The sequence below is a fragment of the Sphaerodactylus townsendi genome, linkage group LG17 (genome assembly GCF_021028975.2).
Source record: "Sphaerodactylus townsendi isolate TG3544 linkage group LG17, MPM_Stown_v2.3, whole genome shotgun sequence".
NCBI classification, from domain to species: Eukaryota; Metazoa; Chordata; class Lepidosauria; order Squamata; family Sphaerodactylidae; genus Sphaerodactylus; species Sphaerodactylus townsendi.
The window spans coordinates 17,296,046-17,321,674 of record NC_059441.1 but is presented as its reverse complement, the minus strand read 5'-3'; the positions used below and the strand labels follow the sequence as shown (position 1 = coordinate 17,321,674).

General features: G+C 44.4%; 1 protein-coding gene across 4 annotated transcripts; it reads left to right on the top strand.

The window, feature by feature from the left end:
- The first annotated feature begins 1,484 nt into the window (after positions 1 to 1,484).
- COPS2 (COP9 signalosome subunit 2) lies at positions 1,485 to 25,629 on the top strand. 4 transcript variants are annotated; one of them, XM_048481936.1, is made up of 14 exons: positions 1,485 to 1,636; positions 9,414 to 9,527; positions 10,923 to 11,000; positions 12,979 to 13,104; positions 15,262 to 15,351; positions 15,440 to 15,517; positions 16,101 to 16,166; positions 18,154 to 18,328; positions 19,572 to 19,750; positions 19,841 to 19,893; positions 20,658 to 20,757; positions 22,779 to 22,867; positions 24,265 to 24,323; positions 25,438 to 25,629. In XM_048481936.1, the coding sequence occupies exons 1-11, from the start codon at positions 1,583 to 1,585 to the stop codon at positions 20,743 to 20,745; spliced, it is 1,101 nt and encodes a 366-aa protein (XP_048337893.1). In that variant the 5' UTR covers positions 1,485 to 1,582; the 3' UTR covers positions 20,746 to 20,757; positions 22,779 to 22,867; positions 24,265 to 24,323; positions 25,438 to 25,629. The 4 variants fall into 4 exon arrangements, with proteins under 4 accessions (XP_048337893.1, XP_048337892.1, XP_048337895.1 ...); XM_048481935.1 differs by having other exon boundaries at positions 15,241 to 15,351; XM_048481938.1 differs by lacking the exon at positions 16,101 to 16,166.

Genomic DNA, 25,629 nt, shown 5'->3' with positions numbered 1-25,629 from the left:
CTGCAGTCCCTCAATCATCCTCGTTGCCCTTCTCTGCACTTTTTCTAACTCTTCAATATCCTTTTTGAGATGCGGCGACCAGAACTGGACACAGTTCTCCAAGTGCGGTCGCACCACTGCTTTATATAAGGGCATGACAATCTTTGCAGTTTTATTCTCAATTCCTTTCCTAATGATCCCCAGCATAGAGTTTGCCTTTTTCACAGCTGCCATGCATTGAGTTGACATTCCCATGGAACTATCAACTAAGACGCCTAAATCCCTTTCCTGGTCTGTGACTGATAGCACTGACCCCTGTAGCGTGTATGTGAAGTTTGGATTTTTTGCCCCTATGTGCATCACTTTACATTTTGCTACATTGAACTGCATTTGCCATTTCTGAGCCCACTCACCTAATTTAGCAAGGTCCGCTTGGAGCTCTTCGCAATCCTTTGTGGTTCTCACCACCCTACATAATTTGGTATCATCTGCAAACTTGGCCACCATGCTACCCACCCCTACTTCCAGGTCATTTATGAATAGGTTAAAGAGCACTGGTCCCAAAACGGATCCTTAAGGGACACCACTCCCGACATCTCTCCATTGTGAGAACTTCCCATTCACACCCACTTTTTGCTTCCTGTTTCTCAACCAGTTTTTAATCCATAGGAGGACTTCCCCTCTTATTCCTTGATTGCTGAGTTTTCTCAATAGTCTCTGGTGAGGAACTTTGTCAAAAGCGTTTTGGAAATCCAAGTAGACAATGTCCACTGGTTCCCCCTTATCCACATGCCTGTTTACACCCTCAAAGCATTCTAGCAAGTTTGTAATTTTGCATTGACAATTCCCTGTCAACATTCAGAAAAGCAAAGACTGCATCATGCAATCCTATGCCCGGTTACTCCAGTCTAAGCCCACTGAAATGAATAGGTTTAGACTGGAATAAGTCCCTTTAGGATTGCACCAATTGTCTTGCCCACACAGGACAACCCAGTTGTGATTGATCGTGCTACACAGCAACACGTGGCTGAAGAAGGCAAAAGTGGAAAATAAAATGAAGAAGGGAAGGGAAGCCTGCATCGTGTTATACATACTTTCAGCCCAATCCTATGCCCAGTTACTCCAGTCCAACCCATTGAAATGAATGGTCTTAGACTGGAGTGGCTCTTGTTAGGGTTGCACTGCTTGTTTTGCCCACACAGGACAACACAGCTTACTATAGAACAAGTTGTGCGACTGTACTATAAAACAACACGCGGCTGAGGAAGTCAGAAGTGGAAAAATAAAACGAAGACGGGCGGGGGACAGCCGCAGAAGGCCAGGCTTCGCTTCAGAGGCCTAGGCCCAGACGGTTGCTAAGGGCCCTGTTGCTAAGAACAGGCCCGGTGCCACCTCGATTCCGGTCCGTGCGCTCCCTTTTCCCCCCCGCCGAGGCGGGTTCTTTTTCGTTCCCACCTGGAAAGAGAGCCGCGGAGTCACATTGAAAGAGCAGCCGCGGGGGATTGTGGGAGAAGGGGGTTGGCTCCAGCCTCGCCTCTCCTCCCCTCCCTGCCCCCTCCGCTTCCCCTCTCCCCTCCCCCCCTCCGCGCGTCCTCCGGCCAAGATGTCTGACATGGAGGATGATTTCATGTGCGATGATGAGGAGGACTATGACCTGGTGAGAAGCGGGGGGCGGGGGAGGAAGGCCGGGCCTCCCAGGAGGAGGGCTGAGTTGGTGGGGCGGGCGGGAGGGAGGGCTTAGCTCCAGCTCCCTTCCTCCTTGGCGCCCCATGCCCCTGGGATGGGGGTTCGTCTGAACTGACAGGGCGAGGCTCCCTGTTATGGGGGGTCTGGGAAGTGGGGCCAGGTTTGGGAAGGGTTTGAGGGTGACACCCCCTGTTCTACTTCCCCCCCTTACACACATACTCTGCCCCCATAAATAGGCCAATCTCTGGGCCTAATAAATCTAGTCAGCCTTGCTGAAAAAGTAAGACTTTGGGTTCAAGGAGCTTATGAGATTCTGTCTGCTGTTATTAATTTTTGAAGCCTTTTGTGTGTGGGGGGCGGCAGGGGGGAGATCAGTCCCTTGAATTAAAAAAAAATTGGCATAGTTTTTTAATTCCCTTACCCAAGTCAACTCAGGGATGAGGAGGTGGGAGCAAGCTAGAAATAAGGGAGGAGCTGGATTCAGACCCAAGAAGATTCCTTCCCTCCACGTATAAAACAGTTTCTAAAACTAATGTTTGCTTCCGGCGTTTTTCCCCTTTCCTTTTTAAGGCATATACTGTAGAGGTGTTGTGTACTGTGTGCACACAGGTGTAACTGACTAAGTAAGGATGTTATACCTGCACACACCAAAAGAAAAGGGAAACGTTTGTGTTTGGATCGCAAATCAGTACTTCTGTATGTCTGAAAGAAAGCTGTTTCCCCCCCTCAACGAGGGGGCAGTCCTTATTTCATAAGAGACAGCTTGGGTGTTTAGAAAATCATAGGCGGGGGTTTTAGAATGTGAATCAACTGAAAACTAGTTTTTAAAAATTTGGGATAGGATGTGTTGTCTAATGAGTTACCATAGCATTTGTGCCGGTGTGGTGACGCGTTCGAGAAAGTAAGGCTGGGATGCTAGGTTTGCATCCCTGGCTGCCATGAAATTTAGTGGCTAACCTCAAGTCAACCTGGCCTACTTCATAGGGATTTGGGGAGGATAATATAGAAGGGAAGAGTGCTGAGCTTGAAAGAAGTATGGAATAAAAATTCAATCAATAAATGTATGCAACAAATGTACGATCTGTGTAGATGAAGGCAGAGTTGTTTTAAATATATATTTGTGGTTTGTCTTTCTAGAATATGGAATTCATGCTCTATCTGGTAGGGATTTTGTGTAGGCTGGAACCCTAAATGCACTTGTTTGAGAGTTAGCTGGTGCTTGCTTCCACATCAACATGCTTAGGATCGTATTTGCGAGTGTAAAGTGCTATCAAGTCGCAGTCAACTGTAGGGCGACACTGTAGGGTTTTCAAGGCAGGAAGAAGAAGAAGAAGAGTTTGGATTTTAACCCCCCTTTCTCTCCCATAGGAGACTCAAAGGGGCTTGCAATCTCCTTGCCCTTCCTCCCTCACAACAAACACTGTGTGAGGTAGGTGGGACTGAGATAGCTCTAGAAAGCTGTGACTATCCCAAGGTCCCCAGATAAGCCTCCACAACTCAAGCAGCAGAGCTGGGAATCAAACCCGGTTCCTCCAGATCAGAGCGCACCTGCTCTTAGCCACTACGCCTGCTGCTCCCCCAGAGAATAACGGAGGTAGTTTGCTATTGCCTGTCTCTGCGTAGTAACCCTGGGATTCCTTGAGAGTCTCCCATCCTTAAACTAACCAGGGCCGACCCTACTTGCTTCTGAGATCTGACAATATCGGGCCATGCAGTTCAGACCAGGATCGTATTATATCAAGAAATAAATTCAAATTTGATGTGACATAGTTTTGTCTCTTGCAGCGAAATGGCAAGTACATTCATTAGTACAAGAATGCTTATGCTTCAATAAGTCTATTAGCCTTCAAGGTTTCACAAGATGTCTCGGGTAAAAGCTTTCATCCCTCCCCCCCTTAACATGTATACAAAGGCAGGCACTGTTTCGTTTCTGTACCTTCCCAATGTTTGTTGATCGTTTTATTGCAAGCTGATACTTCCTCTTTCAAAATAGAAGTTAATGGGCTTTTAGGGCCTGTTACAAAGAAAGCAGGAGCTCATGTTAAAACACTTGTTTATTGATTTGAAAACAGAAATACCAGCTTACATTGGAACACTGGAAAAAAAGATACCAGGAGTTGAGTATCATATCCTGATCTGAGCTCTGCCAAAGCGTATACGGCTGAATGTATTTTAGGAAGGGCCCACAGTTCACTGATAGTATGCAGAAGAAGAAGAGATTGAATTTATATCCCACCTTTCTCTCCCATAAGGAGACTCAAGGTGGCTTACAAACTCCTTTCCCTTCCTCTCCCCACAACAGACACCTGGTGAGGTAGGTGGGGCTGAGAGAGTTCAGACAGAACTGTGACTGGCCCAAGGTCACCCAGCAGGAATGTAGGAGTGCGGAAACACATCTGGTTCACCAGATAAGCCTCTGCCACTCAGGTGGAGGAGTGGGGAATCAAACCTGGTTTTCCAGATCAGACTCTTTTCACTTTTAACCACTCCAGCACGCTGGCTGTATACTTTCCATTGACAGGTTCAGCCTCTGTCATGAAACAATGCTTCCATTGCAGTGTTGGAAAACATCCTTGCCCAAGACCATGGGAATCTGCTGCTAGATGGCATTGGGCTGGATAAACTGGCAACCTGTCTTGATATAAGGCAGTATTTGCATTGGAGCATAAGTAAGATCCCTATGCTCTTTCAGTTAACAGTATTATTTCAGTAGTATGTTTACAGCATTGTGGTGTTTAAAAATATTGTTGTGACTGCTTTCAAATTGTTTTATGTATATTGCTTTGATAGTACAACTTTTGGTATTGTGGTAGGGCACGGGTCTGCAACCTGTCAGGGGCTGATGGGATTTGTAGTCCATGAACATCTGGAGAGCCGCAGGTTGCAGACCCCTGTGGTAGGGTGTAGTAGACCCTGTGCTCAGAATCAAGGAAGTATGAGGCAGTCGCCCTGTGACTGTAAAATGCATCTTCACATATCTGGGGTAACCCCATGTAAATAACTGCAACTTGATGACTGGCTACAGTAAAACTTTTGCTTACATAGCCTTGGTACTTGTCAGGTTCTTGTGACTTTAAAGACTTGCTTGGCTTGTCTGAAGTTCTTTCATAGTGTCACTTTGTTATCTTATTGCAAAAGTTCATAAAAGTGGCCAAAAATACTTAAAACGAGATCTGTCCAGAGATTGTGTGAAAGAGAACAAAACTTCTGCAATAAAACGAACTGAGCTATGGCTGTCTTCTAATTTGGATATACTTGGAAGGGACAAAATGGAAAATTGGCACTGGATGTGGTAGAATTGTGGCTTGATTTACTGTCAAGCAGCTTTTCATGTGAATGTAACTTTATCTGTAGTACCAAGACTACTCACCCTGTTCCTTAGTGGAGAGGCACGGTTGTCTTCCAGGATCTGTTGCAATCTGGAAAGTTTCATGCCTTCTGTATAACGGACAGTGTGGTCCTCACTAGACTTAGGCTGTTCTCAATCCATTGAAGTCAATGGGTTCAGAAGTGTGTAATAAGTTGGGATAGCGCTCCATCAAGGTCCAGTGCCCAGTAAACAAACCGTAAGAAAAAAGTTAGGTCAAAAGAGCCACAGAAGCAATAAAAGTCCTGTATGCTGTCCTCATGAAGATCAAGTTTCTAAGGCTCCTTCCGCACATGCAGAATAATGCACTTTCAGTCGACTTTGCAACTGGATTTTACTATGTGGAATAGCAAAATCCACTTTCAAACAATTGTGAAAATAATTATTCTTCATGTCCGGAAGGGGCCCTTGATGTAGAAGTGTCTCTTGTATTTAAGAGCTGTATATGTCTACAGCAGTGGTTCTCAACCTTCCTAATGCCATGACCCTTTAATACAGTTCCTCATGTTGTGGTGACCCCCAACCCTAACATTTATCCATTTTACAGATGGAGAACACTGAGGCAGAGAGTCTTAGGCGACCCCTGTGAATGGATCGTTCGACCCCCAAAGGGGTCCCGAACCCCAGGTTGAGAACCACTGGTTTACAGCATGCTCGCCTTGTCTTTAAAAGCATTGCACTCATTCTAAAAGAGCGATTATTTCATAGGAGTTTTTTAGTACTCCCCAAAATTTCAAATGTTTCAGTCAGAATTTATTTTAAGGCCTTGGAAAATAACTGGTTCCCCCCCACCCCAAGTTGTTCCCAGTTTTGTCCAGCCTTCCTATCGCTAGGCAAGATCTGAATAAGTTAGCAATATGTTTAAGGTGACCAATGCTATTTCTTTGAACCAAATTTGCTGCTGTCCTTCAGCAAGTGTGTGAGGAGTTTTTCTTCAAAACTCTTTTTGCTGAGAGCAGTTGGAATGAGAAATAATAGTGAAAAGGGTAGTGAAAAGGTCCTCTCCCCAAGAGGAAGAATTGGCATAGAAACAGCTGCGCACCCCTTAGATCAGCGAACATTCTTTGAGCAAAGCGGCATTGTAACGACTTTTCAAAGCAAACGGTACTTAGCATGAGCCAGACTCACATATATAAATATTAAAAGCAATATACAGGAAATTTGAAAAACAAACAAACTGATCTCCGATGACTTAAATGAAAAACTGGACGGTTCCTATAAAGGGGGTGGGGGTGTAGAAAGAAAGTCAACTTTTATATATGCCCATGATTAAGACTAATGGTGGTTCAATTTTGCAGCAGTGGCGTAGGAGGTTAAGAGCTTGTGTATCTAATCTGGAGGAACCGGGTTTGATTCCCAACTCTGCCGCCTGAGCTGTGGAGGCTTATCTGGGGAATTCAGATTAGCCTGTACACTCCCACACTCGCCAGCTGGGTGACCTTGGACTAGTCACAACTTCTCGGAGCTCTCTCAGCCCCACCTACCTCACAGGGTGTTTGTTGTGAGGGGGGAAGGGTAAGGAGATTGTAAGCCCCTTTGAGTCTCCTGCAGGAGAGAAAGGGGGGATATAAATCCAAACTCTTCTTCTTCTTCTTTGTGTAACATTTTCTCAGACAAGAAATAGTATTGCTAGGGATTAACACTGGGCTAGCTTTATGCTTCATCTGATTTAACTCTTATGGTTGGGTATTTTCTCACAGTAACTGCTCTCAGAACTCAGTGTCTCCACAATATGTCTTACAGCTTTTAAGTCTTCATCACGAACCCATGGGGAGGGAAAAAAGCTATAACTCAGTCATTTCTCTTTCTTAGTTGTCTACACCAGGGGTAGGGAACCTGTGGCTCGAGAGCCGCATGCGGCTCTTCTGCCCTTGCACTGCGGCTCCACGAGCCGAGCTGCCGGCTTCATCCTTGCCCGCCCTGCAGGCAGCAGGGCGAGCGCACCAATTGCCCGCGGCCGTCTGGCTCACGCCGCGGGCTTCCCCTCTCGCTCGCCCCATTGGAGCGGGGCGGGTGCTTTCCCGGTGGCTGGCGAGGCCGAGCCGCCGGCTTCATCCTTGCTCGCCCTGCAGGCAGCAGGGCGAGTGCACCAATTGCCCGCGGCCGTCTGGCTCGCGCCGCGGGCTTCCACTCTCGCCCGCCCCATTGGAGCGGGGCGGGCGCTTTCCCGGTGCCTGGCGAGGCCGAGCCGCCGGCTTCATCCTTGCTTGCCCTGCAGGCAGCAGGGTGGGCACACCAATTGCCCGTGACCGGCTGGGCAGTCCCACGGGCTTCCCCTCTCGCCCACCCTGTTCAAGCGGGGTGGGCGCTTTCCCGGCGGCCGGCAAGGCCAAGCCGCTGGCCCCATCCTTGCCCACCCTGCAAGCAGCAGGGCGGACGCATCCATGCGCTTCTCAGAATGAGTGGAGTAAAAGGTTAAAAAGCTCAATATATACAGTGTTATCTTTATTTTAAATGTCAAATGTTAAATGCGGCTCCAAGTGTTTTCTTTTCCCGTGGAAAACGGGTGCAAATGGCTCTTTGAGTGTTAAAGGTTCCCTACCCCTGGTCTACACACACACGCCAACAGAACTTAATCTATATGTTCTCATATCTGCACAGCTCTTCCCCTTGATCTATATTGCAACATGCAGCCTCTTGGTCATAGTAGAGTGTGATAGAATACTAGGCACTGACTACGGATAAGTTTGGCTAAGCAACATGGCTGGAGTCCCTTGTACACTGAAGAATGGTGTAGCGTGCTGCTAGAGGTGCTGGGAAGCCCATTTGAACCCACTTCTGTGATATTTGTGTTCTAAGGGTTACCTCTTTAACGTAAAATAGCAGCAAGTCCCTTAGTGCATGTCTTACAGTGGTTGTAACTGAATCTTAACTGTCTAGAGCAGTGGTTCTCAACCTTCCTAATGCCGCGACCCTTTAATACAGTTCCTCATGTTGTCGTGACCCCCAACCCTAAAATTTCCATTTTACAGATGGAGAACACTGATGCAGAGTCTTAGACGACCCTTGTGAAAGGGTCATTCGACCCCCAAAGGGGTCACGACCCCCAGGTTGAGAACCGCTGGTTTAGAGCATCATGGAGAAACCCCTCCAACCCTGTGCAACTCATAGTCCTGTCAGTCTCTAGGCCATGGTTAATTAGGGTCTCCAAACTGTGGCTAACATCAACCAGGGTCATCTTTGGTAGAGATGCAGTGGCTAAGGGAGAGAGAGAGAGTTGTTTGCAGTCCGCTTCCAATCTGTCATCAATGGCGAACAGATCAGTAGAATTATGTTTACAGTGGGCTTTCACCTTCCCAACAGATTGAGTAGTGCTAAGGATAAAATGAAAAGGAAGATAATGTGGTATAGATGATAGTCAATAAAAAGTGACTGGTTTCTGTTCTTTTGGAATGTTTTATGTTGCTTCTCATTAGGGGCAATTGAGCAAGGGTGTCACTGAAATGTGGAGGGAGGGAATTCGTGCTCATCCCTCTTTTCCCACCAGTAACACAACAATAAATCAGTTAATATGTAATCCGCCTTGAGATTCAGTGACATAAGTGAGCTGTGATGAAAATAAATTAATACCACGGTGTATTATGTGTGTGCACATTTGACGACTGGAATGACTTCTTAATGTGTCAGGCTCGATATGTCTGCCAGGCCATATCTTCATAAGCCCTTAACCTGGTGGTGATAACCTCTTAATCCAGTCAATCCTCCATTTTTGTTTACACGATAACGAAAGCAAAGCTTCAGGGTCATCTTCTGGAAGAAGCAAGACTGTCCCGCTCAGAGGGAGAAAGAGACTCTTGTTAGCACGAACAGGATTTCTAAAACGAGATACGAAAAGAACATACCCTAGTATTCAAGCAAAGTTAAAAATGGGGCACCTCTGAGCCTGTTTATGTTTTTAGCATGCGTTAGTAGCTTCCAGTGCACTGAACTTCCAGTGCACTGAACTGAAGAAACCGAAGTAATTCTCCCTCTGTCTCTCTGGCACCTATTGCCTAACCATTTTTCAAGCCGCAAGCAAAATGACTGTCGGAGAGGCTGGTAAGTGGCAGTATTGTATATCAACAGCAGAGATCATGTGGCGTTTTTGAAACAACAACAACAAGCAAATTTCCACCCCCTCCTTGTGACTTAAATTTGCTGTGCATCGTCAGTCTCTGGCCCTTGCATCTTAATGTTACGTCTAGGGGTTTAATTTGTTTGAGAGATTGGGAGGAGACAGAACAATGTAAATATGAAACTAATTAAGGTCTGTTCTAGGGTAATGTATAAAGTTGGTGGGGTTCCCCCCCCCCCCATTTTATCTAGCTTATTACCAATCAACTGCCTTGCTTGTTTGATCCTTCAGTCTGACATGTATTTTCCTACCTGTCATAAAATACAGGAATACTCTGAAGACAGTAACTCTGAACCGAATGTAGATTTGGAGAATCAATACTACAACTCTAAAGCGTTAAAGGAGGATGACCCCAAAGCAGCACTGAGCAGCTTTCAGAAGGTTCCGAACTTTTCTTTTCTTGATGAATGTATTCCATTAAAAGTTTTCTTTTTATTGGACTTGTGCTACCAGAATTCTCGCCCATGGGTTGGGGAATTACCGCCACACCATTTTAGTTTCTGAGCTGACAGTGTTATTTCAGCACTAGCCTTTTTGCAAACCATTACTAGTACCAAACCAGAACTTCTACATATCGTTTCCAAATTGTGACTCGAGCCAACTGTAGCTGACATAAATTTCAGTGAATATTAACCATTGTTAGTTGCAAAACTAAGGCCCCTTCCGCACACGCAAAATAATGCGTTTTCAAACCACTTTCACAACTGTTTGCAAGCAGATTTTGCTATTCTGCACAGCTTCAAAGAGCACTGAAAGCAGTTTGAAAGTGCATTATTCTGCATGTGCGGAATGAGCCTTAGGCACGGGAAATGTCATGGAAGATGGGAGGCTCGATGGAAGAGCATAGCACGTGATGTATTCCACCCTGCCCCTGTGCTGGGTGGTTAAGAATGGGAAGTGTTAAGCCCCTTCTTCACAAGCAAAATAATGCACTGTCAATCTACTTTCACAATTGCTTGAAAGTGGATTTTGCTATTCCGCACAGCTGCAAAGTGCATTGGAAATGGATTGAAAGTGCATGATTCCCCATGTGAGGAAGGGGCCTTCGATTTGCACCAAGTGTAAGTGTCCTCTGATCAGTGAATTACTGTGTTTTTTTGTTTTTGAAATGTTTCAGAGGGATTACTGTGCTGAGTTGGCTCATACAGGTTATATGACATTTCACGATCACCCTTGCCAAATATTAATAATGCTCGTGATACATCGGCTGTCCATATGAATGTTAAGTTGATAAAAGCACACAGCTGAACGTTGGCTGAAACAGAACGTTTGCAGAAAGGGGGAAATAGTACATTTGGTTTCTTTTTGTAATGTTGTTTGTGCAATGTAATTTACGCTGTTCTATGTTTGTTTCAGAAATGATACATTTGGTTTCTTTTTGTAATGTCACTTGTGTTTTTACACATTGAAAAAGCTGTTCTATTTCACAATATAATTGACACTGTTCTATGTCTGTTTCAGAATGTTTGAGTCCGTGACTTTGCAGGAACAATTGAAAGTTAGCTTTGACAGAATCTTAGGGTTTTTATGACGAAGTAACGTGACAGAAGTGTCCGCTTATTTTATTTTTATGTGTAAGATCCATAATATATTTTGTGAACTGAAGGAGATTTATGCGAACCTTTGACCATCAACAAAGCAAATCATCCGTAATAATTGCTGGAGCAAAAGCATCCCAAAGCTCTTTTGAGGATATGTTATTTAACATGCTGCGGCGTAACGTTTTAGACATGACAAGGTGAAGGAAAGCAATTCTCTTGCGCTCTCTGATTCCAGGTCTTGGAGCTTGAGGGTGAAAAGGGCGAGTGGGGATTCAAAGCATTGAAACAGATGATAAAAATAAATTTCAAACTGGTAAGATGCACGACTCTCTTTATCCTTGATGGTTTTTTTTATCTGCTAATATTTACCCCAGTCATAGCTTGGGATCTCTAATGCTGTCTCATGTCAAAAGTTCTTTGGACAGAGCCCATTCAGAGCCAACTGGAACCTGCGAGTTAAGACTGGTTTAACGGCATAGGATTGACCTGTACATTGTCACTGTTACAAAGATTCGATGTAAGAGAACCCTGATCACAGGTGTCAAACTCGTGGCCCTCCAGATGTTATGGACTACAGTTCCCATAATCCCCTGCCAGCACTCTTCCTCCAGCTGTCCGGGCCCTGCGGGACCTTGGTGAATTCCGCAGGGCCTGTAAGACTGAGTCGTTCCGCCAGGCCTTTGGAGCAATCAGCCGCTGAGTTTGGCGCCCCTGTTCAATTACATCTAGATTACCCTCCTATGGAGGAGTCCGGCCGTTCCCTAGAGGAGGGTTTTAAGGAAAAGGGTTTACCGGGTACCTTCTATTATGGTATTACCGCTGTTTTTAATGAAATTTAGTATATTTTAACGATGGAGCTTCTATGGGTTGCTGTTGTTTTAATTGTATAGTTTTGCTCCCGAACTTAAGAACATAAGAACATAAGAACAAGCCAGCTGGATCAGACCAAAGTCCATCTAGTCCAGCTCTCTGCTACTCGTAGTGGCCCACCAGGTGCCTTTGGGAGCTCACATGTAGGATGTGAACGCAATGGCCTTCTGGGGCTGTTGCTCCCGATCACCTGGTCTGTTAAGGCATTTGCAATCTCAGATCAAGGAGGATCAAGATTGGTAGCCATAAATCGACTTCTCCTCCATAAATCTGTCCAAGCCCCTTTTAAAGCTATCCAGGTTAGTGGCCATCACCACCTCCTGTGGCAGCATATTCCAAATACCAATCACACGTTGCGTGAAGAAGTGTTTCCTTTTATTAGTCCTAATTCTTCCCCCCAGCATTTTCAATGAATGCCCCCTGGTTCTAGTATTGTGAGAAAGAGAGAAAAATTTCTCTCTGTCAACATTTTCTACCCCATGCATAATTTCATAGACTTCAATCATATCCCCCCTCAGCCGCCTCCTCTCCAAACTAAAGAGTCCCAGACGCTGCAGCCTCTCCTCATAGGGAAGGTGCTCCAGTCCCTCAATCATCCTCGTTGCCCTTGTTTTGTTTTAGTTTGTTTTGTATTAGTTTGTTGTACACTGCCTGGAGCCCCTCGGGGATAGGATGGTATAAAAATCTAAATAATAAAATAAATAAATAACATCTGGAGGGCTGCAAGTTTGACACCTATGTCTGAGATGAAGCAAGAGAACCTGCATCATTGCATACTAGAGGTTTCCAAAAACCACTATTTTATGGTGCATGAAAGACGGTGATACTTTCTGTAACTTTAGGCTGTAATGGTACCAGAACTGATAAGCGTAGCTTGTTGTGGCATGGAAAAATGTCGGTTTATATCTGAAAGTCCACTTTGGCATGCTATTCCCAAGAGGCTACTAATTAAAATAACTCACATAGATAAGACATAGTTAATGCATAACATTTAAAGATAGAGAAATATGTTTATGTGCCAACACAACCCTGGTTTTAAGTGCTGTCTGGAAAATACTCCACGCCTTGTACCTGTTGATGTAATGTCTCTGCATAGAGCGTGTTTTCAACTTACATAAGCACTAAATACAGGAATCGGGTATATTGTATCACCAGTCTCTACGGCAAAAGAGAATATTTGTATGCTGTGAAGTCACGTCCTTCTATAAACATTTCCAATTCTCAACAGATAGCCAGCATAGATTCAACATAAGAAGAGCAATGTAAATGTGTTAATGCATTTTTATATATCACGCGCTGCAGCAAAACAGTCGCCTTTTGAGTTATTGTTTCTCAGTTTCACTGATTAGACACAACTTCCACTTTGAAATGCTTCATTATTGTAAATGATAAAACACTTGTTATTTCCCGCCTGCCAACAGACTAACTTTCCTGAAATGATGAACAGATATAAACAACTATTGACCTACATACGGAGTGCGGTTACACGGAATTATTCTGAAAAGTCCATCAATTCTATTCTCGATTATATCTCTACTTCCAAGCAGGTTAGATTATCCTTCTTGTAAAGTGTTTCTGCCTCCTCCAGCCCTCCCCACCCCCCAGGTGTATGTGCGTGCAAAGGTGATTTATGTACAGATGTGCTAGAAGACATACAATAAAGCAGTCGAAAAAACAATGTTGTACCTTTTTGAAAAGTAATCAATACGGAAGCTTTATTGGCATATAAATTTAAACAAGGCTATTCCTGAAAACTTAGGCGCAGCAGGTATAAGACAGTCGAACATTAAAATAACCTCAGTGCTAATATTATTTATTTGTTTGTTTGTTTATTCGATTTGAAAAACTGCCCTACCCCCGAAGGGCTTATATAGTTAGGAATGTTTAAAGATTACAAGGCAAAAAAAAAATTAGCTGTTTGTTCAAGAACTTCTATAGCCGTGGTGGCGAACCTTTGGCACTCCAGATGTTATGGACTACAATTCCCAATTGGCCATGCTGGCAGGGGCTGATGGGAATTGTAGTCCATAACATCTGGAGTGCCAAAGGTTTGCCACCACTGTTCTATAGCTTTATTATTTAAAAGGAATATAGTCTTTTCTTGTTCAATAAGTTCACTTCTACCCAATTATAAAGGTTCTAGCAACCTAAACCTAGCAATACTGTACAGGGGTCAACGATGCAGCACATAATCCACTGTTTTTGTGAAATTGTTTAAAGTTAGCCAGTTAAATGTGAACTTTGTAAGCTCTCTAAAAGTCGTTCAACCTTGTTTCCATTGCAGAATTGTGTACAATAATAGTATTTTATATAATAACAGGATGCAAAAGAAATGTGTTGGGACAGTTTTGATACTACTGACTTTGCAAGTTGCTTTTCTTGGTTTTAGCACTAGTAGTTGATAATCTAGTGGCGTTTTTGGAAGTGCAGTGCTGCAATTTTTATTATTTTTAAGAAAGATGAAATACAATCGACATCTGTGCTTACTAGATGTTTCAATTGGGATTAAGTCTAAAAAGTGGATTGCGCAAGGTCTTGAATACAACCAACTGATGAATGGTTGACAGGGCAGAGTTTTCTGAGGGGGCAGAAGAGCTACAGCTCCTTGTTCCCAGCAGACCAAAATAAATGACAGGCACGGCACGGAAAGCCTTTAAGATTGCGGATTCTGCTGTTCTAGTTGCATTGTGGCCCGGGTTGCTTGAACATGAAGGGAGATTTCACACTCAGTCCTAGACTGGAGAGAAAAGCAAGCTGTAACATATGAGAGCCTATGCGGCGTAGTGGTTAAGAGCAGGTATACTCTAATCTGGAGAACCGGGTTTGATTCCCCGCTCTGCCACTTGAGCTGTGGAGACTTATCTGGGGAACCAGATTAGCTTGTGCACTCCAACACATGCCAGCTGGGTGACCCTGGGCTAGACACAGTTCTTCTGAGCTCTCTCAGCCCCATCTACCTCACAGGGTGTTTGTTGTGAGAGCGGGGAAGGGAAAGGAGTTTGTAAGCCCCTTTGAGTCTCCTTACAGGAGAGAAAGAGGGGATAGAAATCCGACTCTTCTTCTTCTTCCTCCTCAGTTTGTTTTTAGGCCTGGTGTATAATCTCAGAAAAGGCAATTGAATGGGACCCTTCTTGAACAGCAGAATCAGATTGTTGAGTGGCACAGGAGAGGAAGAAGATACAACTACTGCACTGACTTTAGAGGGTGGCTGGACCCTGAATGTTGGAGAGCAAGTCTGTTGGGACAGTATAGGATTATCACCAAGAGGAATTAGCTAGGCCTGGTGGCGAACCTTTGGCACTCCAGATGTTATGAACTACAATTCCCATCAGCCCCTGCCAACATGGCCAATTGGCTATGCTGGAAGGGGCTGATGGGAATTGTAGTCCATAACATCTGGAGTGCCAAAGGTTCGCCACCACGGAACTAGGGGATGTCTTGTTCCAAAACAGAATCCCCCATATGCCCAAGGAAAGGGAATAGAAATTTAAATCAAATTGGTCTCGATATATTCTTTACTAATATGTATTTTGTATGACAATAACAATGTACGTTTTAATGCATATCTTATAATGTATGTAGATAGTCCTTGCTGATTTTCATCTAAAGTATTAAGTTCAAACTGTTGAGTATGTTCACCTTGACTATATTAACAGGCACAAATTTGCTGTTTACAATTATAGAATTCTGATTTTTTATGTCAGATGGATTTGCTTCAGGAATTTTATGAGACAACGCTTGAAGCTCTGAAAGATGCTAAGAATGATAGGTTGTGGTTTAAGACAAACACAAAGGTAATGAAGCCTATTTGGGGTCAGTAACTTTTGCTGAGCTTGAGTTTTGATAGCCTAACGTACTTAAAAACTATCCCGTTCTTTGCAGCTTGGCAAACTGTATTTAGAACGCGAAGAGTATGGGAAGCTACAGAAAATCTTACGCCAGCTCCATCAGTCGTGTCAGGTAACCCGCCATACCTTTCCCTTACTAAACCTGGAATATTGTGTACAGTTCTGGGCCCTGCAATTCAGGAAGGATATTGACAAGCTGGAATGGGTCCAGAGGCGGGTAACCAAAATGGTAAAAGGTCTGGAATCCATGCCCTTATGAGGAGAGACTTAGGGAGCTGGGGATGTTTAGTAGAAGGTTAAGAGGTGACATGATAGCCATGTTTAGATGTTTGAAGGGATGTCATGCTGGTGGGAGAGCAAGCTTGTTTGCTGCTGCTCCAGAGACTAGGACCAGGAGTCATGGGTTCAAGGTGAAGGAGAAGAGATTCCACCTAAACATCAGGAAAAACTTCCCGACAGTCAGGGCTGCTCGACAGTGGGATGCACTGCCTCGGAGAGTGATGGAGTCTCCTCCTTTGGAGATTTTTTAAGAGAGGCTGGATGGCCTTCTGCCAGGAGTGCTTTGATTATGTGTTCCTGCATTGCAGGGGGTTGGACTGGATGGCCCTTGGGGGTCTCTTCCAACTCTATGATTCTATGTCTCTAAACTGTTCTTTACTTGTTCAGAAATTCATCAGACTTGTTCTTGTACACAGCTGCAGCATCAGGATGCAAAAATAGTGGAGCTTCTTGAGACGTCTGCCCAGCACATTTTGGCGGAGGTAGTCAGGATATACATACCTTGGCACACTCATTCAACCTTTCCGATGTTCACATGCATAACTTCCGTTCCGCTCTGTATTTGTAACGATCAAATACAGTTTGGGCGCCTGGCAAGATGTCCAGGTAGCCGCCGGAGGGTTTATTCAGAACTGCTTTCCGTGTGCAGCAAAGGTTCCACGAAGTATTCGTAACAAGAGCACTTGGCAGGGACAGTGGTGTTGCCGCCTACGAGGCCTGACCTTTGGTGCTACATAATTTTCTTCCGAGGTGGAATGTAGTACAAATGGTTCCTGGAAAACTTTTCTATCTGTGGAGTCTTTTATGAATGCACATGAAGCAGATTTAATAAGACACATTAGTCCAGGGGTGGCCAACCTATGGCACCCCATAGGTTGGCCAGATGTTCATGGACTACAATTCCCGATTGGCCATGCTGGCAGGGGCTGATGGGAATTGTAGTCCATGAACATCCGGGGTGCCATAGATTGGCCACCCCTGCATTAGCCCATCAGTGTCAGTATTGTCTGCTTTGACTGGCAGAGGCTCTAGGGCAGGGGTCTGCAACCTGCAGCTCTCCAGATGTTTATGGACTACAATTCCCATCATCCCCTACCAATGATTGCTGAACACACTCAAGACAACTTTAACAGAGAAACTTTATTGATTTGTATTGCCCTAGATACAAGGTGCTGGAACTGAAGCACTCCCCTTCAGTTCCAGCATTTAAGGCCCATTCAGATGAATGCGACGGCCAATCGTTGCATCCCCTGTCCCTTCTCTGGGTTTCTGTTCGCAGGATTTCCCGCTCCTGCAGTCCTTCAGTGGAACTAGGGCATGCTAGGGCTTGTAGTCCTGACATCCAGCATGGCCAATTGGCCATGCTGGCCGGGGCTGATGGGATTTGTAGTCCATGATCATCTGGAGAGCCGCAGGTTGCAGACCCCTGCTCTAGGGTCTTCCGTAGAGATTATCTATCACCTGCTAATCTAATCCTTTTAACTGGAGATGCCAAGGATTGAACATGAGGCCTTCTGCGTGCCAAGCAGATGATCTACCATTGAACCGCCACCCCTTAAAGAAATCTGTAGTTCTGGGCCAAAGCTATTGCTGAGATGTAGCCTGCACTGTGGGTTGCCCTTGAAGGCTGTCCAAACACTGATTCCAGTACAGATTTGCAATGGCGCCTGCCTCTTGACAAGTTGCTCATCTGAACTAGCTGCTCGTGCGTTTCTGGGCCAAATGTAGGTGGTGGTTACGCCCTGCAGAGTCATTCCCGGATATTTTTATGCAGGTTATTAAAATGCTCTGGAGCAGCTAGTGTTATATTAAAATTTGAATGTATCTACCCTGTTTCCCCGAAAATAAGACCTACCCCGAAAATAAGGCCTGGCATGATTTTTTTGGATTTTTGGAGGATGTTTGAAATATAAACCCTACTCCAAAAACAAATCCTAGTTACAGATTCCCCCAGTGCAGCTGATCTGGTCACTTGGGGGGTGCAAAATTGTGGAAAAAAATAAGACATCCCCTGAAAACAAGCCCTAACGCATCTTTTGGAGCAAAAATTAATATAAGACCCTGTCTTATTTTTGGGGGAACACGGGTATATATTAATTGGCCATAGATTCAATGAATCCTATATGTTAATTTTTAAAAAATGCTCAACATAAGGTACACTACTTGTGGTAGAAAGTATACTATTTGGCAGAACAGCGGAAGATTAAAAGCTGTAACTAAAAATTCACATTGTGCATCTGTGTTGAGCTGAGCATAAGCCGTATTTAATCCTTCTGGCCTCTTAGTAGACTTTTCCCCCTAAATTTTGTTTGACTGTCTGGGGCCAGGGCTGACTAGTGGCTTGCAGTGAGTGTAAAGTGCTCGTGACGGTTCAAGACCTAATGACGTTGGCTAATGGGGCATAGAGAGAAGAATGTAATTTTTCCTCGCTGCAGATTTGACATGGTGCGCGTTTCTGCCTTTCCACAGACCGACGATGGAGAAGACGATCTTAAAAAAGGCACCCAGCTTTTGGAAATATATGCATTGGAAATCCAAATGTACACAGCACAGAAAAATAACAAAAAACTTAAAGCACTATATGAGCAATCGTTGCACATCAAGTCTGCTATCCCTCACCCATTAATCATGGGGGTCATCAGAGGCAAGTGGTGTTAAAATATCTAGATTTGCCCCTGCGGGTGGCATAATGGTAGCAGGGCTAACTCATCCACATGACCCCTGTTGCCAGCTGTCCCACTGGTTGGCTTTCGTCAGTTATGGAATTATGGAAACGCATTCTTCATCCCTGTGGCGTATTGGAGTCTGTATGATTCGCATTCGAGAGCGTATTGGGGAAGGGGCAACCTTTGGCACTCCAGATGTTCATGACTACAATTCCCATCAGCCCCTGCCAGCATGGCCAATTGGTTGGCCAACCCCTGGATCTGTATGGCAAGGGTGGGTTAGTTGGTTATTGAAGGAATGTGTGTGCACTCGATGGTGTAGTGGTTAAGAGCGGGTTGATTCTAATCTGGAGAACCAGGTTTGATTCCCCACTCCTCCACCTGAGTGGCGGAGGCTTATCTGGTGAACCAGATGTGTTTCTGCACTCCTACATTCCTGCCAGGTGACCTTGGGCTAGTCACAGTTCTTCAGAGCTCTCCCAGCCCCACCTACCTCACCAGGTGTCTGTTGTGGGGAGAGGAAGGGAAAGGAGCTTGGAAGCCACCTTGAGTCTCCTTACAGGAGAGAAAGGTGGGGTATAAATCCAAACTTTCCTCCTTCTTTTTACCTGCCCTGTTAAGCTGAATATTAGTGACAAATGTCTGGATTGTTTGCTAATAAATAAAGACAGTCACATTTCAGCATTTATTGATTTGGGATTCCTTGGATGTACTTCCCAAGTAGCAATAGGAAATAACCTGTTTTCATATCCACAAACAAGGAGATGAAACAGACACCGACGTATTTTGTTTTCTAACTGTGCCGGCTCAAAAATATAGAAAGAATATATTCCATAGATATATCATCCCTATGAATCCACTTTCCCCCCCTCCTTTGGCAAAATTCCATATGGACAAATGTATTCATGCTAACTGTCCCAATGAAGCAAACAGTTGCTCTTAATATTTGGCCGGGGGGTGATTTTTTTTTTTAATGGTGTATACAATAAACAGATAATTTTTTAAAATGTAATTCTAAGCAGAGGTAAACCTTAATGAGCTTCGAAGGGTTTAACTCTGTTTAGGGTTGCACTGTTAGAAACACTCTGTGTCAATATTGTTGGCAAATAAAAGTTCACTTCCTAAATTTCACTTCACTTCCTAACATGGTAAATGGGCCATTTAACTCTGTGGGGGCGGCAGCCAATCAATAGCATTCACCTCTGCTTCTTTTTCTTCCAGAATGTGGCGGTAAAATGCATCTAAGGGAAGGTGAATTTGAAAAGGCACACACTGATTTCTTTGAAGCGTTCAAAAACTATGATGAATCAGGGAGTCCCCGAAGAACGACCTGCTTAAAATATTTGGTCTTAGCAAACATGCTGATGAAGTCTGGAATAAATCCATTTGACTCTCAAGAGGTAACATTTGCTGTTTCCTTTACATATTGTTAGCATAAATGTCCCAGTTGGTATCTGAGTGTGTTTATTTGTTATTTTTGTCCTGTCTAGGCAAAACCATACAAAAATGATCCAGAGATTCTAGCAATGACAAATTTAGTAAGGTAAGAGTCTCTTTCCCCTAAAGAGCAAAGCTAGAAGCACGCAGTGTGTAAATTAGTGATTTGGAGTCACAGGCTCGGTTTTCAAATTATTCTTCATGGCAGTCAAAACACCGTGCTGTTTGAACATAGGTGATATCAAAAATCCATCAACAAAGGATTTACACGAAAATTGATACAAAAGCATATGTTTTTTCAGTTGGCTGTTGTATTGTTGGTTGTAAGTTGTTATTCCCAGTTTTCTAACCATCTGACTTCTTTAAAAATGTCCTCGATATATTCTTACATAGGCAGGCGTATCTGCGCGTACCCACGAGCATTTTCTTTCTTTCTCCATTCAGTTGAATAACCAAGTTACCAAATGATCCAATATCCAAAGAACCGTGGATAATTGTGTGTCTCAAAGGAGCTCTGAAGTTGCACTTTTGATCAATTTTGTCTCCACGATGCATTGCAAACCTGCTTTTAAAAATTTTAATCTGGTAGATGGGTCTACAGGGTTTGAAGTAGTCAGATCCTATTTAATTACGTGGGAATGCACCTTTTTGGACCCCAGCAGGAATTTCTTTTAAACTATACGCTAGATTTATTTGGTTCCTAAGAGAATGGAGGGGGTGGGGGGGAAGGATACTGAATTTACATGCCTTTGAGTCCATAGATATACCATAGGTACTAAATTTATATGCCTTTGAGTCCAGAAACCAAACCGTGGTGTCCACTTCATTTTCCAATTGACAAAAATTGTAACTTCTTCCTGTGTCTTGAAGTGCCTACCAGAATAACGACATCACTGAATTTGAGAAGATTCTAAAGACAAATCACAGTAACATCATGGACGCATCCCACTTTGCATAAAAGGGGAGCACATACTGGAAGAATATTAAAGCTCCTGTAGTTCTTTGAACCTTAGTGCCGTGGTTGCGGACCTCTGGCACTTGTTATGGAGCCTATCAGCCCCTGCCAGCATGGTCAATTGGTCGCAAGGGCAGGGGCTGATGGGACGGTTGCAGTAGTCCATGGAAAACAGTCTGGAGTGCCAAAGGTTCGCCACCACTGCCTTAGCATCTCCCATCTTGAATTTTCTCATCATCTGTTTCCAAAAGTTCCCTTCTAGTATTGCGCAGAAGTTGTATGGAAATAGTATTTCCCACATCCTGTGTTGGTGCTAAAAAAAAAAGACTAAAAGCAGTGGCGTAGTGGTTAAGAGCAGGTGGACTCCAATCTGGAGGAACCGGGTTTGATTCCCCGCTCTGCCTCTTGAGCTGTGGAGGCTTATCTGGGGAATTCTGATTAGCCTTGTCACTCCCACACACATCAGCTGAGTGACCTTGGGCTAGTCACAGTTCTTCTGAGCTCTCTCAGCCCCCCCTACCTCACAGGGTATTTGTTGTGAGGGGGGAGGGAAAGGAGTTTGCAAGCCCCTTTGAGTCTCCTTACAGGAGAGAAAGGGGGGATATAAATCCAACTCTTCTTCTAAAACAATTTTCCTCCATTTTTTTTAAATGTGTGGGGGTTGGGGGGAACAGCTGACTCTGTGACTGGGTTACTCACTTTGGAGCTGGCCAGGACAGTGTGGAGGAGCTGTGGGAAGGCAATGCAGAAAGGGAGCAAAGCCCCACCCCCCACCCCAAAAAAAATTCTCAGAAAAGTAGGAAGCACAGTTCAGCCTCTTGGTAACATGCTGGGCCTAGGGCAGTGGTGGCGAACCTTTGGCACTCCAGATGTTATGAACTACAATTCCCATCAGCCCCTGCCAGCATGGCCAATTGGCCATGCTGGCAGGGGCTGATGGGAATTGTAGTCCATAACATCTGGAGTGCCAAAGGTTTGCCACCACGGGCCTTGGGAGTTTTGTCCACTTGCCAGGGCCTGCATTTCCACAATCCTGAGTTCTCTGATCGGAACGGAAGAGAAGTTCCGTTCCCAAGCTTTAAGAATAAGAGACACGGACAAGATTCTTATAAGGTTCCCTTATGGTGTAGGGCGGTGACAGTTCTCTCAGAACTCTCTCATCCCACGAAGAGGCGAGCTGTGGCAAACCACCTCCGAATGTCTCTTGCCTCAAAACCCCTATGGAGTCGCCATAAGTCAGTGACTTGACCACACTTTTCCCCAGCTCTACATGGCTCACAACATAAAGGAAAGCCAGGGCTGGGGGGTAAGGGGTGGAGAGAAGATGAAAGGGAACGCAGTGGCGTAGGAGGTTAAGAGCTCGTGTATCTAATCTGGAGGAACCGGGTTTGATTCCCAGCTCTGCCGCCTGAGCTATGGAGGCTTGTCTGGGGAATTCAGATTAGCCTGTACACTCCCACACACGCCAGCTGGGTGACCTTGGGCTAGTCACAGCTTCTCAGAGCTCTCTCAGCCCCACCTACCTCACAGGGTGTTTGTTGTGAGGGGGGAAGGGCAAGGAGATTGTAAGCCTTTTGGAGTCTTTTGCAGGAGAGAAAGGGGGGATATAAATCCAAACTCTTCTTCTTTGTTTGTGAAGCTTTGGGGGCAACCCTAGAAGTGCTGGCTCTGTCGTTTATGCTTACAGTTGACATGCAGTTGAAATACATAAATTAGTCCAGAGTTTTCCTTGTTCAGTACCTTATATCCTCACTAGCAGTATCTAATATTCTTACTGGTATCCTGCATTGGCCTTTTTGTTTAAATTATTCTTCAGGTACTATTCATTGAGTCTTATCCTCAGAAAGTTTCTCTCTGCAGTGGACTACACCAAATCTGAACCTTTTAAAAAAATCTGCTACAAGAGATAGCTAACTAATCACATTGTACAAGCACTTAATGCCCTTCTATCTAAATGCATGTAATCTTGGAACTAAGAATGTCACTTGTTTCAGATTGAACGATTATTCATAGAATGACGTCTTGCTTTTCTTTTCTTCCAGAACTTTTGCGAAACATCCGAACACAAGTGCTTATAAAATTAATTAAGCCTTACACAAGAATACATATTCCTTTTATTTCTAAGGTACTTGTAATGCTGTCTCGGGAGGGTTTGGTTTCACACCCGTTGGTCAAACGCACGTACTTCTCCAGCACCTAAGCAATCTGCAAATCTATTGCAGACAGAGTATACTTTGCAGTAAGGGAGGCGAGTAAGAAAAAGGGCTATATGTCATGTTGGTTGCATAATGCATCTTCCTAATGAAAAACAGCTTTCTGGCCCTTGTGGCTGCAAAGATGTGTTTCAACTGTACTTGAAAAAACTTAAGCCGCTTTGAGGAACAGTATTATGCTTGAAGAGCCGAGTAGTCAATAGGCAGGAATCTCTGGTGGAGCCTTTCAGGAGGAATATCGGCTGTAAATAGATTGCCTGCAAGCTGCAGATGGGATGTTACTCCTTACACCTCGAAACCAGAATGAATTATTTAAAATAAATGACACCAAAAAATTGGTTTGCGTAATTTATTCTCTTTTTTTGGATTGGTTGTGTCCAGAACTTTGTTTTATACTCGCTGTGCATCAGTTTTCGCTTTTAGTCGCCCAAATGAAGCCAGAATAGAGGTAACCGGCTCTGCTGAATTTAAAACAGCCCCACCTTTTCCTTTATCGGAACATAGTCCACTGTAAGCATATGTCATCAACTGTACTTTTTGTGAGCCAACAACTCCTTGTTGGGACTCTTTAGTTTGGAGAGGAGACGCCTGAGGAGGGATATGATTGAAGTCTATAACATTATGCATGGGGTAGAAAATGGCGACAGATACATTTTTCTCTCTTTCTCATAATACTGGAACCACGGGGCATACTTTGAAAATGCTGGGGGGGGGAAGAATTAGGACTAATAAAAGGAAACACTTCTTCACGCAACGTGTGATTGGTGTTTGGAATATGCTGCCACAGGAGGTGGTGATGGCCACTAACCTGGATAGCTTTAAAAGGGGTTTGGACAGATTTATGGAGGAGAAGTTGATCTATGGCTACCAATCTTGATCCTCCTTGATCTGAGATTTCAAATACCTTAGCAGACCAGGTTCTTGGGAGCAGCATCAGAAGGCCATTGCTTTCACCTCCTGCATGTGAGCTCCCAAAGGCATCTGGTGGGCCACTGCGAGTAGCAGAGTGCTGGACTAGATGGACTCTGGGCTGATCCAGCAGGCTCTTTCTTATGTTCTTATAACTCATGGGATTAGGCTGTAAATGCATTCCCAGCTGCAAGCGGTGAGAACGTTCCTTTTTGGAGAAGTTACGCCAAAGTGGCTCCTTCTAGACTAGAGATCTTCAGGAATCTCTTTCTTTTCTGTCCCTTCCCTTTTAACAAGATGAATATCGGTACTAGGTGTTGTGCGTAGACCATCTTGATATAGGAAAACAAGCAACTACCAATGGTATAAGGACATTTACTGTCTGTTTTTTCTTCCTTAGGAGTTAAACATAGATGTAGCTGATGTGGAAAGCTTACTTGTGCAGTGTATACTGGATAAGTGAGTATTTGTTATCTTCTTTCTCAGAGCCCTAGATACTTATTTACTAATAGCACAGAGGAAGTACACGATATATGTATGAAAATGCTGTTATGTGTAAGTATATTTATTGGCACCAGTTGTATGATTTAGGTGAGGAGGAGCTCAGAAACAGTAAGATTGACATCCTCAAAAAACTTTATTTTAGGTCGGCTTCTCTAATGCACAAAGAAAGCATATGTCTACCAGTTATTGTTTAGTAATGGAAAGCATAAGCATAAAAATTGAAGGTTCCCCCCCAAGCCCACCTGAAGAAGGCCATCTTCTTCAAGTCACCATGGTATAGTGGTTGAAGGCGATTGGACTCGTCACCGATTCGGTTTTGCGTTCCCCACTCCGCCATCGAGCAATGGAGTCTTATCGCGAGGACGAACCGGAAAGATTTGTTTCCCCATTCCTGCGCTGGGACGACGCCAGGAGGCTGGTCACAGTTCTTCTGAATTCTCTCAGCCCCACCTACCTCACAAGGTGTCTGTTGTGGGGAGAGGAAGGGAAAGGAGTTTGTAAGCCACATTGAGTCTCCTTAAAGGAGAGAAAGGCAGGATATAAATCCAAACTCCTCCTCTTCTTCTTAAAGTTTCCCGCAGTTTTATTCCAACATTGTAATATTCAAAGTGCAGGAAAAAAAGATTTCCACCTTTCAACGCATTAAAGGAAAGAACTTTTCAGACTATCAGGGCGGTTGGGAAGCGTATTGATTTTAATGACACGGCCTCGGACGGAATATTTGGCGCTAAACAAAGAAACTGGATGAACATATGTCCGGAGTGCTTTGATTGCGAGATTCTTCCTGAAACTGGCAAGAGTTTGGATTCGAAAGAGCCCTTATGAGTTGCGTCTTCCAACGGCTATGATTCTAGGCAAGAGATTTCGCTATGTAATAAAAGCAGCATATAAGAGTGATAAATCCAGGGTGCTCCCATGGTAAAGGGATCAGGAACACGCCAATGGGCTCCTGAGAACCTTCATCTTCTTTCCATCTCCTTTCTTGTCAAGTCCACACCAAACCTTTCGTTTGGACTGACATTTCCGGGCGACAAGCGGACAGGGTGGTATCTTTTCTGCGACCTTTTAGCACTATTCATGGCCGAATCGATCAAGTCAATCAACTCCTTGAGCTGGATCATCAGAAAAGGGGCGGAGCACGGTATACCGCTTTAGATAAATGGACCAACCAACTAAATTCTCTCAACCAGGCCAACCGTAATCCCAGCAAACTGAAACTAAAACGGAGAACAAGCGATGGCGGATGCGTTCTTAAGGCAAG

Excerpts from the sequence above, each read along its gene's own strand:
- COPS2 (XM_048481935.1), top strand. The coding sequence starts at position 1,583 with ATGTCTGACATGGAGGATGATTTCATGTGCGATGATGAGGAGGACTAT. Across the intron at positions 1,637-9,413 it reads ATGAGGAGGACTATGACCTG|GAATACTCTGAAGACAGTAA; the intron begins GTGAGAAGCGGG and ends CATAAAATACAG. Across the intron at positions 13,105-15,240 it reads ATATCTCTACTTCCAAGCAG|AATTCTGATTTTTTATGTCA; the intron begins GTTAGATTATCC and ends TTACAATTATAG.